The sequence below is a fragment of the Gossypium raimondii genome, chromosome 8 (assembly GCF_025698545.1).
Source record: "Gossypium raimondii isolate GPD5lz chromosome 8, ASM2569854v1, whole genome shotgun sequence".
In the NCBI taxonomy this organism is placed as follows: Eukaryota; Viridiplantae; Streptophyta; class Magnoliopsida; order Malvales; family Malvaceae; genus Gossypium; species Gossypium raimondii.
Genome location: NC_068572.1, coordinates 64,382 through 81,419, shown reverse-complemented (window position 1 = coordinate 81,419; position 17,038 = coordinate 64,382). Strand labels below are relative to the sequence as shown.

Below are 17,038 nucleotides of genomic sequence, written 5' to 3'. Positions count from 1 at the left end.
GTATAAACCAAAACTACTTCAACGAATCAAACAAAGTTTATCCAATTTCAACGGTCCGATAGAAAAAGGAAATACCCCTAAAAAATTAAACTTGAAGCACAGGATTACAACTTTTCCGTAATTTTTATTTAAGTACGTGGCATTTCCTTAAACATCACGGGGCATATCTGTAATTTAAATGAATCGTAATATTATTTTTTAAAATTGACTGAGCCAGCCTTATCTATATCAGAAGCCAAGCTTTATAAAAGCAGATCCAAACGAGGAAGTAACACAGTGATTACGAGGGAATTTGATTTTCAATTTTTTTTTAATGGCGTGCAGCAAAACCGATTACTCGAGGCCCAACTACAGATTTCTGTCGAGCGATCAACAACTGCAAGCAACGTTGAATCATGACTCGGCGGCATTCGAGTTAGACGAGTCGGATCTTTACAGCAACTCGGTCTCCAGTTGCTCTGGTTCGCCTGAGTTCCGGGACAGTGGAGTATCCAAAATGACATCGACCAAGCGCCGTGGCAGAGTCGGAGGGACACCTGCGTCGCTGCCGGTCAACATACCGGATTGGTCGAAGATTTTGAGGGAAGAGTACAGGAATAACCGGAGGAGTTCAGAAAGCGACGATGATGACGACGTGGAAGAAGATGATTGGTTGGAAGGAGGGGTTCGGATTCCGCCTCACGAGTTTTTGGCAAAGCAAATGGCGAAGACTGGGATCGCATCCTTCTCAGTTCAAGAAGGGGTAGGGAGGACTTTGAAAGGAAGAGATTTGAGGAGGGTCAGAAATGCAATTTTTGAAAAATTTGGTTTCCAAGATTAAACAAAATGAAAAGAAGAAGAAGAAAAAAAAAGAGTGAATATTTTGGAATCATCAAAATGTTTGAATTTCATTAGAAAATTTTACTCAGTTTTCGAGATAGGATCATTTTCATTCCTGTAATTTTAACATTCAAGATTTATAAGATTTTGCGGAGGAATTTTGGAAATTCATATAATATATTTATATTTTATGTTCCTACTTGGTGACTTAAAGGCCTTGAGGGTGTTTTGGTAATAAAAACGAAGAAATGGGCCGTGGTGGTATCGGTTGATGAAGAGAAATGCGAGCCTACAATCAGCGACCATGACAGCTCCTTCAAATAATTTGATATCGAACCTACCCTTCAAATAATTTCAACTCATTAATTATTTTTATTTGAACAATTATATAATTAATAAACTAGCAAGTAAATTATTTGATAAATTACACTATTGGGCATTCAATTTTAAAATATTACAAAATAATTATTGAATTATTTAAAAATTTTAATCTAAGGGTGAGGTTAGGTGGACGGTGCGTTTACCTGCGGTTAGTGTAAAAACAGCGGTGGCGGTGAGATTAGATACTGTAGCGATACTATAGCGTGAGATAAAAAGTAAACTAAACGCATCGCACCGCACCCAATCGCCCATCCAAACCCACCCTAAGTCATTGTGTTTTTAAGTTTTTTTTAAATATTCGGTTAATAAGCACTAACAATTCGACAATCAGTATGATAAATCAGTACTTATCGACAAGTAAAATAACATGTATTAGATCCAATTCAATTAGAGAAGAAAATTATTTGAGTTTTAGTTAACAAATTTATAATATTAAAAGATATTTCATGAAAAAACTTATTTGTAGAAACGAAGGAAAAAAGAGTTTTCGAATACGGTGCGAACAAAAATGCTATATAATAACGATTTTAACAGTAAAATAGTTAAGATAAATATTTTAAATAATTTAATAATTTATTGAAATTAATGTATGAAACTCTTTATTTTTAAAAGAATTAAGTGTCATTATTTTGGTAGATGTAATCATTTCAGAAAGTGGGTTAAGTTTAGCATTTGATGGAATATATATCCAAATTGGATAAGATGATAAGATTGGATATGTGGGCACTTCTTATCTGATTTATAATATAAACTTGGGATCTAGTAACTAAATTTAAATCTTGGTCTTTGTGAACTTTAATCATTTTTAATTTTGGACAAGAAAGATGTTGAAACTTATTCTTTATCCAATAATGAAGGATTTGTAACACAACTAGTTTCAGGAATTTTAAATTATATTTGTCAAACTTGTAACATTTTTTCGACGTTTTAGATTAAGATTTTTTTTTTTGGTAGAATGTTATTTCTTTTATTTTTCAAAGTAACGAAGTTTCTCATCCCCATTTACACCTTGGTGAATCTTACATAATAATCTAAATTGTTATATGATAATAGAATTACCCAGAGGAGATTGGTTACTTAAAAATTAAGTAATAGGTCTTAAGTCCTAATGAAAATGGGAATTTATAAAGGATAAATATATTTACAATAAACCCTAAATTCTATTACTCAATTAGTAATATAAATAAATGTTTACATCCAATTTTTTTTCTTATCAATTAATTTAAGATACAACTCATTCACAAATAATCTCTTGAAAATTTGAATTCGATTTTAAACAATCTCTCTCAATTATAAAAAGGAAATACAATTCAATCATATCCGGCCGAATGAACGAAAATTGTGTGGCCAAATCATTTGAAAATGAATAGTTCACTTTGGGTCAACCATTAATATACTTAGCTAATATTAAAGAATTCCTTTTGTTTTCCTTGAAGCACAGTTAGTTGCCATATATATACTGAATTGAATGGGTCTTCTTCAAGAAAGCTCCCCCTTAATTTTCGTTTAACATCCTATGAGTGTACTCCATTCTTAAACCCGACAGACACTCTCAAAAACCAATCCTTCTACTTTCGCGTACTTTGTTTCTCCTCGACAATCTATTAACCCACGTAAAAAGCTATCCAGTTCCAAGTAGAATTTGTAATCACTTGTTTTTGTTGTTTGTTTCATTGATCCCATATGGATTCCACCATTGGTTCTCAGCTTCAAACATGCAAACCTTCAAACGGCATGCTAGGGAACCCGGCCCAGAATGGAGCTACAATCCTAGATTCCAATGCTCCTCCTTCCGTTGTAGCAGCAGATGCCACCCTTGGGCGCCACCTGGCTCGGCGGCTTGTTGAAATAGGGGTTAAGGATGTCTTTTCCGTGCCTGGCGACTTCAATCTCACCCTTCTCGATCATCTTATTGCTGAGCCTGGGCTCAAAAATATTGGGTGCTGCAATGAGCTGAATGCTGGTTATGCTGCTGATGGGTACGCCAGGTCTCGTGGGGTTGGTGCATGTGTTGTCACGTTTACTGTTGGTGGCCTCAGCATTATCAACGCCATTGCCGGTGCTTACAGTGAAAATCTTCCTGTTATTTGCATTGTGGGAGGACCCAATACCAATGATTATGGGACTAATAGGATCCTCCATCATACCATCGGTTTATCAGATTTTAGCCAAGAGCTAAGGTGCTTCCAGACTGTTACTTGCTATCAGGTTGTACACACTAATGTTTTTATTTAATTTGGACTTAAAAGTTGTTATGCACTCGTCCTGAAGTACACAAACACACTAATCCCATCATGTTGATTTTGGGTCTGATTCCAGGCTGTGGTGAATAACTTGGAAGATGCGCATGAACAGATTGATAGAGCCATTTCTACGTCTTTGAAAGAGAGTAAGCCTGTATACATCAGCATAAGTTGTAATTTGCCTGCAATACCTCATCCGACTTTCACTAGAGAGCCCATTCCATTTTCTCTATCACCTAGGTACACAGGTTTTCTTTGCTTTTCGTCCCTAACGTTCATAAAATGATATTCTCTTTTCCACATCTTCATGCATGGACACGTTGTGAATTTGTTGTTAAGGTCGAGCAACAAGATGGGTCTAGAAGCTGCCGTAGAAGCAGCTACTACCTTTCTGAATAAGGCAGTGAAACCAGTGATCATAGGAGGGCCAAAACTTCGAGTAGCAAAGGCATGTGAGGCCTTTGTTGAACTGGCAGATGCTTGTGGCTATCCGATTGGCGTGATGCCATCAGCAAAAGGATTAGTGCCAGAACACCACTCTCGATTCATTGGAACTTACTGGGGCGCTGTGAGCACTTCTTTCTGCGCTGAAATTGTGGAATCTGCTGATGCTTACTTATTTGTTGGGCCAATCTTCAACGACTATAGCTCGGTTGGGTACTCACTCCTTCTTAAAAAGGAGAAGGCCATTGTTGTGCAGCCTGATCGTGTAGTCATTGCTAATGGACCGGCTTTTGGGTGTGTCCTAATGAAGGACTTTCTCCAAGCACTTGCAAAAAAGGTTAACCGCAACCCAACTGCTTTTGAAAACTACCAGCGTATATTCATTCCAGATGGGGTTCCAACCAAAAGTGACCCCAAAGAACCTTTGAGGGTCAATATTATGTTTCAGCATGTACAAAAGATGCTTTCAAGTAGCACAGCTGTGATTGCTGAGACAGGGGATTCCTGGTTCAACTGCCAGAAGTTGAAACTACCAGAAGGATGTGGGTATGTAGCAAATATTTTGGCTGCCTCTCTACAAATTAAGGCTTGTATGACATTTGACAAACAAAAGGGAAAAAAGTTGGTGTTGCAGGTATGAATTTCAGATGCAGTATGGTTCAATTGGGTGGTCTGTTGGAGCAACCCTTGGATACGCACAGTCGGTTCCAGACAAGCGTGTCATATCTTGCATTGGCGATGGAAGCTTCCAGGTGGCTTTTTTAATCTCCAAAAAATTTTGCAATATCAGCAGCAAAGCTCTGAAATGTTGAGTCCCTTAGCATTAAATAAAATGTCCTTGGCAGGTGACGGCACAGGATGTATCCACCATGCTGCGATGCGAACAGAAGAGCATCATATTCTTAATTAACAACGGGGGATACACCATTGAAGTTGAGATCCATGACGGGCCTTATAACGTTATCAAGAACTGGGATTACACTGGATTAGTTGAAGCAATTCACAATGGTGAAGGAAACTGCTGGACAAAAAAGGTTTTCTAAAAGAGTGTTCATTGCTTTGCTTTTTTGACTTTTTTTGATGTACCAACCAACCAACCAATGGGTTTCAATATCTAGGTTCGCAATGAAGGAGAGCTGATTGAAGCCATTGGAACAGCCACAGGTGAGAAGAAAGATTGCTTGTGCTTTATAGAAGTCATTGTACACAAAGATGATACCAGCAAAGAGCTGCTGGAGTGGGGATCAAGGGTCTGTGCCGCAAATAGCCGTCCACCAAATCCTCAGTAGACGAGGATATGGTTTTTCTTTTTCTTTTTAAAATTAAGAGCACGTTGCAGATGAATGAATGTATTCTAGTTATAATGTTTTTTGTTATTTGTCTAAGAAACTGTCATCTTACACAATAAGTGGATGGCAAGAATGTTGCAACCGGGAATTTTTGGATATTATCATGAAATAATTTGAAGTTTATTTTTCGTACTTTTCCCGTTAGCCCTGCCCATGCCTTGGGCTCTTCAAGTCTTGCAATTTCAAAGTAATCGAGAAATCCGCATGGCTAAATGGTAGTTCATGCATGGGAATGTTTTAAAACATGCAGAAAATAAATAGGTACATGAGTAATAGTGCGCATGCAGTGAAAGTAAAATTCTTTTCTTTTTTACCCAATTGAGAAGAAGAAGAGAAATTCGAATGGGAAAGAAAAAGAGAGATGGGAAAGGAAAGAGAATAATAAATATAGAAAATAGAGATGAAAGAGAATATAATATTAAATAGGGTTTTTCATTCTTATATTTCATTCTCTATTTTCTATATTTAACTTTCTCTCTCTAATCTCTCTATATTTCTCTCATCTCTCTCTCTCCTCCTATTTTTATTTTAGATCTCTTTCTTCCTTACTCTCACCTCATTAAAATTATTATTTTTAAATAATATTTCATCCACTTGATAGTGACATTGACAAGCCAAGAACCACCAATGAAGCAAGTCCCAACCTTCCCCCTTTATTTTTTTTCAATTTTTTTATCTTTTTTTTGTTTCACCTATTTTCTTTTAAATTCCCATCGGTGCTGATTGACGCACCGATGGCACCAAAAATAAATATATATTTTAAATTTATATATCAGGTGATACCCATTAAAAATATCTTTTCCCTTCTTGAATACTCATATTTTTAACGGGAATTTTAAAAAATACAGATTGGTGCTGCTTGTCACATGGCATCCTAATTTAAAAAAAACCGATGATTGGGTCATCATTGGGGTGCGGTGCCGTCGATGTGTCAGGTGGCACCTGCGGGCACTATGGAGAACGAGTTATTTTTGTAAATAATTAATTATTTTGGGTCAGTTGGATAAAAAAGTCAAAATTATTTACCTGTAACAAGTCTTGTCTATTTCGATAACAAACTTTTTATAAAAGTTCAATATTCTTCAATTATGAGATTTTCTTTACTAAATTAAAACATTATTTTTAGATTAAAATATATATTGTTACAACATAAGCTGAAATTTCAAATATATAAATGAGAGTACATGAAATGAAATGATCACAACCCACGCAATATAACTTGGTAACTCCAAAAATTAATTTAATTTTAGTTCACAACAAATTTAGAATAAAAAGGGTAAATGTAAAAGGGTAGGCAAGACCCTAACCCCTACAAAATGGATCATTGTTGTTATATATTTTTGTCTTTGAGATACGTGTCAACAATTCAGATAGTGTTGACTTTCCATTGACTTCATCTAACAAAATGCTTCTCTTAGCCACCCACCTTGAAATGGAGGATATTGACCCTCCTCACCTTCGACCATCCATTACACCAAGGAGGATCTTTACCCTTTGTTGTCTTCAGAGATGCCAAGGCATTAACTTTTTAGGTGTGAACACGTATTTGAATCCTTATAGATTCTAACTGAGTATAATAACTTCATACTGATCGAATGCATAACAGAATGGTCTCACGTTGCACATCCTTCACCTATTAGATGAAGATAATTCCCTCCATGATGATATGTCACATCACACTAGTGGCCAAGAAGACTCACTATCGAGAAAGAGGGGATTGACTCTCAAGCACCCTAAAATTACCCAGAGCAATTATTTCCTCAAGCAAACAGTTTGTCCTTTTGTCATTGTTCTAACTCTCTGACTTTTTTGGTGAATTGACTTTCACAGCACCACCACTATCTCCTCTTATATTCTCTTTGTTGTCCTTCCTTGTTGTACAATGTATCAACAAGGATAAAAACATATAAAAAAATGAAATTTGAAAATTTTGAAATCAAAAATAAAAAATAAAATTTTAAAATGATAAAAAATTATAAGCAAACAAGAATTGAAAAACTGAAACTAACAATTAAAAATTAAAAAATCTTTAAAAAAGTTAGCATAAAATTGAAAAAAATTACGTGTTATCCAACTTTGTATTTGATTAAAATTAAAAAGAATGAAAATTGAAAAAGAAAAAGAAAAAAAACCACTACCTAGAAACTGACAGAAATAAAAAAAAATTGATTATATTAAAATTTAAAAACTAAAAAAAACATATAAAATAAGAAAACATGTGTCTAAAAATTAAGATCAGAGCATTGTGGTAATATTGCTGTCATGTTTGATCTTTGGCTTTGTGGGGTAATGATGTGATTTGATGGTAATGTTTTAGCAGCATCTTCTCATTGTTCTTTGTTCCCTTGGCTTTGAAGAGAATGGTATAGAACAAGTTTGGTTACCTACCACTTTGTCTTCTTCAGAATTGGAAACGTGTTATGATCATCTTAATTTCTCCGAGTTAAACTGTATCGTTTTAGTTGATTTCATTATTTTACAGCCTATGTATGTGTGGAAGGGAATCATTCAAATTTACTAAGCATCACAGTTCACAATGTGGGTCTTGATGATTGCCCGCAATACATATAAAATCCTTGAACTCACAGATGAATTAATTAAGCAGAAGCAAAACAGATGCCTAAGTTTCAGCATTTAATTTCTCTTCCCCTCTCGCTATGAGCCAAGAGCCATTGCTTCCTCTTGTGGTTTCCACGACAAATTAGCAAAACTATCACTTCCTTGGCAACATGTTTTTGGTATCCAAACCACCCCCAAAAAAGAAATATAAACATTGCACTGAGATCTCTTTATGGGAAGATTTGTTTTGCTGTATATCCTTGATGATGATTTTGTAACATGCATGCCAATACAAATTCCCTGATTCCAATGTATATAATTGACATGTTTTCCTTTTATAGTATATACAAATTATTTTTCAAGCGGTAGAGACTTCGATTAAACTCGAGACTCGTTCATTTTTATTTTAAGAAAACAAGACGACCAAGACCTTAAGGAAAGAAAAACCAAAAATTTCTCCTTTTTGTATTGTTGCATGATAGTACATAAGTTTACGGGATGGTTAGGGTTTTCCCAGCTGGTCAGCCCTTGAAGTCTAATGCATGGACATGGCTAGCCCATTCACAAGCCTACCACACCAGAATGGACATGACAGGTGCTAAGTTCCATACCTCCAACCGAGGCACTGCAGCAGTGCCACTGGTATGTGTGAGAGCACAAGGGTCTCATGCCTTCGGCATTTTCTATGGCCAAAACCCTATTTTTGTCTCCTACGATATGGTCCTTGCGGATCTAATATTGATGATTTTCCTCATCCAGACGGTTCGCTTTCTTCTAAAGCCTTTCAGACAGCCTAGGTTGGTTGCTGAGTTAATTGTGAGTATCTTATATTCTTTTTTCTTTCTTTTTCTTATTCATATTCTTCATGTTAATAAGCTTCCACGTCTGCTTGGAAAAATTAAATCAAGGCGGGCATCATCATTGGACCATGTCTTCTAGGGAAGAGCAAGCGGTTTAACGAAATCATGTTTCCCCTGTATTCCCGTTTCGTACTGAGAACTTTGGGAATATTTGCGTTAATGTTATGGGTGTTTGTAAGTGGCGTTAAAATGGATCTAACCTTGATAAAACGATCAGGGAAAAAACATCTTTATATTGCCATGGTGAGCGTTATGCTACCTTTCCTAACAGTGATGGCGATTGGGTTAATTATTCGAAAATTAATGGACAATGAAATGGCGAAAATATCGTCAATTGGGGGAATTGCGTCAGGTTTGTCGGTAACAACATTCCCCATCCACTATACTGTACTTGAAGAATTAAACCTGCTTAGCTCTGAGGTTGGAAATATGGCCTTGTCCGTAGCACTAATTAGCGATAGCATTGGGATGAATTTCATAACGGTTTTCGAGGCATTGAAACAAGTGGATATATCGGCTGGAACTCTTGTTTGGTATCTGATATCCATGGTGGTTCTTGTAGCTTTCTTACTTTCTGCCATCCGACCAGCACTGTTGTGGATCATCGACCACACCCCTGAAGGACAAGCAGTGCATGAGTCTTATGTGGTTGCCATTTTGTTGGGAGTGTTCGTGGTTGGCTTCTTGACGGACATGTTCGGCTTAGCCGTTGCTTTCGGCCCATTCTGCCTAGGGTTGTTGATTCCAAACGGGCCGCCGCTAGGGGCAACCTTGGTGGAGAAAAGTGAGACAATTTTGAAGGAAATAATGATGCCATTTGCATTTGCATTTATCGGGCTCCACACAGATTTTTCTGCAATGACTGAAGCTGGCTGGACGACATTGGGGCCACTATTTACCATGGTTATTTCAGGTTATGTGTCAAAATTCCTGGCAACTATGATAGGTGCCTTCATGGTAGCTGTCCCGTCGAGAGACAGCCTCACTCTCAGCCTTGTTTTGAGCTTGAGGGGCCAAGTGGAGCTTGCTCTGTACATCCATTGGGTGGACAAAAATGTATGTATGTATGTATGTGTCCTTTTTTTTTTCTTCCACTTTATCTTAGAATTGCTAACAAATACTAGGCAGGCAGTAGGTAGGTAGTAAAGTCATAATAGAACCAACCATATATCTCATCTGATTTGTGTTTACTTACGATACAAAAATGGAGCAGATGATACGGCTACCAGGTTTCTCCATGATGATATTTCTAACAACGATATTATTGGCAACTCTTACACCTTTGATCAGTGTTATATATGATCCCTCAAAGCCTTACAAGGTACTCAAGAGGAGAACCATTCAACATACCCCACCGGGTGAAGAAGTTCGGATTCTTGTGTGCATCCGGGACAAGAAAAGCGTTCCAAGCCTGGTTAACCTTCTTGAAGTCACTTATCCTACGCTTCAAAACCCTTTGTCCGTTTACGCTTTCCACCTTGTGGAGCTCATTGGCCGTGCTAACCCTGTGTTCATAGACCACGACAATGATCCGGATCCGGATGACCTTTCCATCAGGTTTCCCGACTCGGAAGCAATCCGCCACGCTCTCATTCTCTATCAAGAAAACAGAGATGAAAGCGTTAAGCTCCATTTCTTCACAGCTTTAGCAGCGAAGCGTACGATGTTTCAGGACGTGTGCAAGCTAGCTTTGAACAGCAAGGCTACTATTATCATTTTGCCATTGGAGAGGCAATACGATGGGGAGATGGGCACAGCTGAGCAATGGGGTGGAGGGCAGACGTTGAACACCGAAGTATTATCCCATGCACCTTGCTCCGTTGGACTTCTGATTGACAAGGCCCACCGGTGGCACCTACCCTTGACTCGCTGCTCCGGGGGCACTACGTCTCACGACTTTATTGTGCTATTTCTGGGAGGACCAGACTCTAGAGAATGCCTTGCATATGCAGATCATATGGTTGCCAACCCCAATGTCTCTCTAACTTTGGTGAGGTTTCTTTCTTCAAACCCCGAAGGAGACGATGAAAGGCAAAAGAAGCTTGACGATGGGCTGGTAACGTGGTTCTGGGTGAAGAACGAAGCAAATGAGAGAGTGATTTACAGAGAGGTAGTGGTAAAAGATGGAGCAGATACAGCTGCAGCAATAAAGGCAATGGCGGAAGAGAAATTTTATCATCTATGGATCGTGGGAAGGAAACAAGGGATAAATGAAAGTCTTTTGGAAGGGTTGTCAACTTGGACAGATAACCAAGAAGAGCTTGGGATTATTGGGGACTATGTTTCATCTTCTGATTTTGTTGATGCGGATTCTGTGTTGGTGGTGCAGAAGCAAATTCTGAGGGTGTAAGGCCCTTCTTCCCTAATTTATTTAAATTTGGACTTCACGAAATGCATGTAAATTTTTATTAGCTCTTAATTTAGGTTGAAGAGTTTAGACATTTAATTATTTGCCTTGTACTTCTTAATCCTTTATTTATCAATTTTATTATTCTTGTTACTATTATTTATATTACTAACACTAGTATTTTTTTTCTAAATTATTACTACTATTTTTATTATTATTTCAAATAACAACATACATATAATTCTTAAAAAATAATATAATAAACAAAAAGCAACCGTAATTATAAATAAAGGGGAAAAATTCATCCAACCATACAGATCGGATTACATTAATGGCTCCTCTGCAATATCTGATTTAATCTCTTCAACCCAAAGTATAAGAGAGAATGGTTTTCCCTAGTAAGAAAAACCCAAATATTGCCAAGTGTGGTTTAAGAGCTTCCATAAATATTTGGATCATTAATTGATCGCAACTCCGCAAAATTAGTTTCCAACAACAGGCACCCTCTAGCGCCACAAATATAACCCTTAAATTCAAATGGGACTATCCATTAAAAAAAATCTATTTTAAGGAACTTCGTAACTCCTCCATGGCACTTTGTATTTCCTCTGAAATACTTGAGTAGAGATACCTCTGCGCTGCTTCATCCAAATCCAATCCAAAAAAGGAGATAACGGGCCATCCTCTAGACGTTGTTGTTGAAGAAAATACATCACCACTAGACTTTGAAATTGCCAACTCCGTCAATTTAGGAATATCAAATTCTAGAGGCTGTCCAATCATAATTTTTATTTTCTTATTGCATAATGGAAAAGGAGGCCTTCTGTCAAGAAAAAACTTCTCCGGCATCACCTGTTGAAGACCCCAACCGACCAAACAACTCAAATTTAATAAGTTATTCAGTAATCCACATCTGAACATTAAAAAAAAACAAGCTCATCATATTTTCTCTACTTCAACATGCAGTTCAATGCAATCCAAGTATCAAAGAGCTGCTACAAGAAAACCATGTGTACCTTACTTCTGCATATTGGTCTAAATATCGGATGCAAGGGACACCATCCACAATTCTCTTGCTTATTGGTCTAAATGTAAAGACGCCGTAAAACAACTGCTTTCTACTGACATAAACCCATTATTGAATAAAACATTTATACTGAATTGTACGAGTCAAATGAATTTAGCAGCCGCAAACCAGACATACACTTTAACGGCATACGAACTGGCTTTCACAGCCTGCCTGTAGCATAGAGAATATTTTACAATACTTGAGATCATTGTTAGGATTCCAACTGTCTGAAGAGTTAATTATTGTCTTCGGTGATGTGATTATCCAAAAAACAATAACAACAGTATATGGAACTTCCAGCCAGCACTTCTAGGCTCCATGCCAGAGGATCAATACATAAAAGAGATGACGCATTGGCAAGAAATTGAAAGGCAAAAAAAACCTGTTGTTTTATTTTATTAAATCATTGTTCACCTAAGTTCAACTGAATCCTTTAATCATGGAATTGCATTTTATCAGTCAATTTCATTTTGCTGACAAGAATTACGACATCAATCTAATATTGTTATTATGAATCTTCCAATGCAAACTATTACTGCATCAAAACAAAACCCAAACTAGGGAAGCCGATTTCCTAAGAGGGTTATGGTCAAACTGGCACATGTAGATCAAATATCATAGTCAACTCATTCATGCAGAATGTTCACAATCATGAGAAAGAAATTTATACAGACCCAGGAAATTAATTCTACGAGCTCAACAAACAATATCCACTCAGAGGAAACACAAAGGGCAACTTATGAAAGATATCTAACCTCTTCAAACCCACTATGAACCATCGGAAGAACTATAGGAGTCACATGGGCACGAACAATCAGACTAGCTGTTCCCCATTTTAATCGTCTTATAGGTGCATCTTCTTGGGATACTTTACCTTCAGGAAATGTATGTAGCTGCCAGTTAATAGTAGAAAATTTAGGAAGCTTAAAGCCATGAAGCAGCCATATTTGAGAAAGGAATCTCATTACACCAACAAAAAATTATTTACAAGGTTTAGAACCATTCTAAAAACAAGTTAGTGTATTAATCAATGAAAGTACAGAAGCCCAAGCAATTCTCAGTCTCTTAGGAGTTTGCTTTTCTCAAATATAGTTTAATTCAAGGGTGCTCTCAGCAAAGTTAGTGTTGCTATTTCTTTTCTTGATTTATTTCCTTGAAAAACGGACGTCTACCTTGATCTATTAACGAGCTCAGAAAAATCCAACAATCTCATGAAACAAAAGATTTACCAAAATTTCAAAATAACAATAGTATAAGTTTAGGTGAAATACCCAGGCTCCATTGTTTAAGCATTGAAGAGCTTCGTTCATGTATTCCTGATAAATTCCAGCACCCCTTGTAATAGGTATGCATTTACCTGCACAATTTACAATTTCAGAGACAAACCTTTACATTAATACTATCTGGTCTTTCAAAAACCCAACCAAGTTGACAGAAGATTTCTTCTATGTATAAACAAAGGTTTTAGTTAGTAGCATAACTCATACAAGAAGTAACATATTAATTAATAATGATGAAAATTCACAATTCAAAAGGAATTTCCAACAATACCTAATGCAAGTACCTACAATATGTAAAAGCATGATTTTTAAACGTGGATCAGTGAGGGCAGTCAGACAACCGGTCATATTTTGAGCAAAATCAGACCCATGAAAGAGTCAATCAAAATCCGTGTGTTTTGACCAAAGCCTGTAAAACCCAACTGTAGTGGAGGAGAACTGAGCATTCAGTAAGTGAAAAAGAATCAGCAGTCTGGTGGTAGACAGAGAATCTGCATTGGTGTGTTTCTTAGCTTATGTTAACTTATCTTTCGACTCTAGATAGTAACTCTTAATCTAAATAATATTCTTCAACTTAATATGGGTGTTTAGATGTAAATTCAACAATATTTGTTAAAGTCAAGTGAAAGCTAACAAAAGAATCGAACTGATAAGCTAGTGATATGATAACTGAAAATAGTTTTTGTTAAAGAGACAGATAGTAGAAGAGTGGCAGTAGCAGTGGGAAAGAAAAATGGGGCATACCAAGTCTAAAAAAATAAGTGAGCACAGAATTCTTAAAACAAATGTCTTCAGCAGCAAGTACCCATCGTGCCAAATTGGCATCCAAGGAGGGGAAACCTTTGAACCCCCAAAGAAGTGGATCATCCAAGCTGCAAAGCAGATGAAAATATGAATCGTATCTAATAAGACAAAGTAAAGAAGAAAGAAGGATTCAAGGGTGGAGCGCCCACGTAGACATGTGATTACTAACAGTGAGGAGTGGTATGCCAGGGGGTCGAGAACGCACAAGACGAATGAGGGTATCAGCATTATGAACGGAGGTGGTGTTGAGAAGAGTTGCTACCGCCTTGGCGAATGCCCCCACTGCCAGAAACACCATCTTCCTAGGTATTCCTCTCATGTGCTTCTCCCTGCCTGCCCATTCCATTTTCCTTCCCATTTATTTCCTCTTCGAGCAAACAGCAAACAGCAAGCGCAGGGTCTTGGGTTTTTCCTTTTTCTAGCACCAGCCAGAGCCAGAAAGGAAAAGAAGAGTCGGGTCGATCTTCATCCGGAAATCAAATTGCAGGTGTAGGGCTGAGCTTGCAGGCCCAGATGCCTACGGAATAACACTATACTAGGATGGCCTCTATTTTAAAGCACCAATAAAAGATAATTTTATCTTCGACGGCATCTACACTTCTGAAGATAATCTATCAAGGCATAATGATTCTAATGTTCAGTTTTTTTTTTTTTTTTTGTGTGTGTGTTTATTTTTCGCTTTTAACTTTCAATTTTTAATTAAATTAATTTTTTAATTTTTATGAAATTTTATTAATTTATAAACTACACTAAAATTGCTACATTAATTACCAAGTCACTATTATTAAACATTTGACCAAGAATAAAACACCAATTTACTCAGTGAAGTTCGAAAAAGAAAAGTAAGGACCAATTTGATTTATCATATTAATATACGTTAATCTTAAAATTTTCTTTACATTTTCTTAGTGGGAAAAATCATATTATGAATGAGGAATATTTTATGTATAACCTAAAACCTAAGATAGAATAAGGTAACATGGTTAATTATAATTGTTTAAAATTTATTCTTTAAAAATTTATACACGTACATAAAAATACATATATATATATATACATATATACACATTTCAGAGATGCATGCAGCTAAATTTATATGAATGATAGAAAGAATTATATATAAAACGTATATGCACACACACATACAGATAAAAACGAAAATATATGAAAAGAAAAATATATATACACAAACAGATAGAAAGAAAGAATATATATATATATATATATATATATATATATATCAAATTTCACTTACGGATACATGCAAATATATTAAGAGAATATAATATACACACATTTCACTTATAAATGCATGCAACAAAATTTATATGGAAGGTGCAAAATAAACATTAATAGTCTTGCGAATAGAAAATAACAATCAAATAAAGATATACCTTGGGTCAATATGAATGGTCAAGTTAATCGAAAGACTAATTGAAGCCATGCTTCAAACACTATTGATGTCCTCAAAAGAGAAACCTTGTTAAGCTACATAATTAACAATACCAAAGCAAAAGATAAGTACAATAGTTGTAACACCCTTCACCCGGCTTGGTCGTCGAACTCGAGTTACAGAATGCTACTTTTGTTACTAGAGCAATTCACATTCGAAACTCAAAAAAATTCATTCAATCATCAAATCTTAATATAAATGTATGCACCACACGTTAAACAAGTAAATTCAAAACTCAATTGGGCTTATGAAAGCTCTAAATTTGGCCCGAGCATGAATAAGGACCAAACTGTAAACTTTTCAAAGTTTGAGCATAGGTAAATATACTCAGGTCAAGTACTGATACCACCTTTAGCTTCAATGTTTCAAAAATCAAGTTAAAATACACAAGTATTGATTCCAAGTTAGGTATTGATACCATTTTGGCATTTCGTCATTTTCAAATTTTTGGACACAAGTCAATTCGTATCAGTACCTTTATAAAGTATCGATCTTTGAAGATAAATATCGATACCAAATTGACATTCAGTCGTTTTAAAACACTTTTCATTTGGTAAAGGATTGATACCTTAATCCTTGGTATTGATTCATTTACCCAGATGATAAAAAATTCTTACACTTTGGTACTTTTACATGCTCAAACCAAAATCAAATATAATTTGTGCCCTAACCACACTTCCAACCAGCATAAAACCAATCCCAAGTCATACCAATATTCTACAATTCATACATTTTCAATCCACTAACCAACATTTCACAATTAACATTTAACATGACACCTATTCATGCATAACTTAAACCAGACATGCTTCCATTGAATCAAATTTCAATGACCATTTCAACTTATCCCATTTAACCTTCAATCATGGAAATTTCCAAATACATTTTATAACAAGTCAACTATGCACATATATCCATTTTTACCAATATGACATCATGCGTCATTTGATCCAAAAATTGCCATTCACCACATATCAAGCACTGGCCATCAACCATGGTAACCTCATTTCCATAGCTTAAGCATTCATATTCAAATTTGGCCATTCATAATCTCCAACTATGGCTCATCATACACACTTTTAAATATAACATGTAAGCATCCAAAATCAAACATCTTTTATGGATCAAACTCATAAACATTCATAGTAAGCAAATATGCAAAACATTTCCTATGTACATGCCACATAACCGAGACTAGGTCAGTTAAAAGACTATTGAATCAAAGATTTGATAGTGTGAGTTCCAAAGTGATCCAATTGTCTTGTTCCGCAAAAGATAACTACAAGCAAAGAAAACACAACAGAGTAAGCATTTCATATGCTTAGTAAGTTCATAGGAGCTAAAATAGTAAAGTCACCTCAATTCACAACTAACACAATGAATTAGGTAACTATACGACTTTCCTATCATCACATTTCACATCAGTAAGG

The 17,038-nt window shown here is 36.1% G+C and overlaps 4 protein-coding genes across 7 annotated transcripts; 3 read left to right on the top strand and 1 right to left on the bottom strand.

Annotated features, from left to right (window-relative positions):
• Nucleotides 1-231: 231 nt before the first annotated feature.
• Nucleotides 232-986, top strand: LOC105789939 (uncharacterized). Its single transcript, XM_012617278.2, has one exon. It carries the CDS (start codon nt 314-316, stop codon nt 818-820), a length of 507 nt encoding a protein of 168 aa, XP_012472732.1. The 5' UTR covers nt 232-313; the 3' UTR covers nt 821-986.
• A 1,714-nt stretch (nt 987-2,700) lies between these two features.
• On the top strand, nt 2,701-5,359 carry LOC105789937 (pyruvate decarboxylase 1). Its single transcript, XM_012617274.2, has 6 exons — nt 2,701-3,408; nt 3,520-3,683; nt 3,783-4,433; nt 4,522-4,639; nt 4,733-4,921; nt 5,006-5,359. Exons 1-6 carry the CDS (start codon nt 2,884-2,886, stop codon nt 5,174-5,176), a joined length of 1,818 nt encoding a protein of 605 aa, XP_012472728.1. The 5' UTR covers nt 2,701-2,883; the 3' UTR covers nt 5,177-5,359.
• A 2,931-nt stretch (nt 5,360-8,290) lies between these two features.
• LOC105789936 (cation/H(+) antiporter 24) lies at nt 8,291-11,169 on the top strand. Its single transcript, XM_012617271.2, has 3 exons — nt 8,291-8,611; nt 8,704-9,711; nt 9,869-11,169. Exons 1-3 carry the CDS (start codon nt 8,294-8,296, stop codon nt 11,003-11,005), a joined length of 2,463 nt encoding a protein of 820 aa, XP_012472725.1. The 5' UTR covers nt 8,291-8,293; the 3' UTR covers nt 11,006-11,169.
• Nucleotides 11,170-11,259: 90 nt separating this feature from the next.
• LOC105789938 (N-acylphosphatidylethanolamine synthase) lies at nt 11,260-14,733 on the bottom strand. Of its 4 annotated transcripts, none has more exons than XM_012617275.2 (5): nt 14,305-14,727; nt 14,096-14,223; nt 13,343-13,428; nt 12,827-12,964; nt 11,260-11,854 (listed from the first exon to the last, which is right to left on the bottom strand). In XM_012617275.2, the coding sequence occupies exons 1-5, from the start codon at nt 14,511-14,513 to the stop codon at nt 11,564-11,566; spliced, it is 852 nt and encodes a 283-aa protein (XP_012472729.1). In that variant the 5' UTR covers nt 14,514-14,727; the 3' UTR covers nt 11,260-11,563. The 4 variants fall into 4 exon arrangements, 2 of the variants coding, with proteins under 2 accessions (XP_012472729.1, XP_012472730.1); XM_012617276.2 differs by having other exon boundaries at nt 14,325-14,523; XR_008198937.1 differs by having other exon boundaries at nt 11,711-11,915; nt 12,019-12,964; nt 14,305-14,733.
• Between the last annotated feature and the right edge of the window lie 2,305 nt (nt 14,734-17,038).

Bases quoted from the DNA above. Each gene is read 5' to 3' on its own strand.
- LOC105789938 (XM_012617275.2), bottom strand. From the start codon at position 14,513: ATGGGAAGGAAAATGGAATGGGCAGGCAGGGAGAAGCACATGAGAGGA. The intron at 14,224-14,304 runs GTGGGCGCTCCA...TCTGCTTTGCAG, and splicing joins GTTAGTAATCACATGTCTAC to CTTGGATGATCCACTTCTTT. The intron at 13,429-14,095 runs GTATGCCCCATT...TAAATTGTGCAG, and splicing joins CACTTATTTTTTTAGACTTG to GTAAATGCATACCTATTACA.
- LOC105789937 (XM_012617274.2), top strand. From the start codon at position 2,884: ATGGATTCCACCATTGGTTCTCAGCTTCAAACATGCAAACCTTCAAAC. The intron at 3,409-3,519 runs GTTGTACACACT...GTCTGATTCCAG, and splicing joins AGACTGTTACTTGCTATCAG to GCTGTGGTGAATAACTTGGA. The intron at 4,434-4,521 runs GTATGTAGCAAA...TTGGTGTTGCAG, and splicing joins AAACTACCAGAAGGATGTGG to GTATGAATTTCAGATGCAGT.
- LOC105789936 (XM_012617271.2), top strand. From the start codon at position 8,294: ATGGTTAGGGTTTTCCCAGCTGGTCAGCCCTTGAAGTCTAATGCATGG. The intron at 8,612-8,703 runs GTGAGTATCTTA...AATTAAATCAAG, and splicing joins GGTTGGTTGCTGAGTTAATT to GCGGGCATCATCATTGGACC. The intron at 9,712-9,868 runs GTATGTATGTAT...AAAATGGAGCAG, and splicing joins TCCATTGGGTGGACAAAAAT to ATGATACGGCTACCAGGTTT.
- LOC105789939 (XM_012617278.2), top strand. From the start codon at position 314: ATGGCGTGCAGCAAAACCGATTACTCGAGGCCCAACTACAGATTTCTG.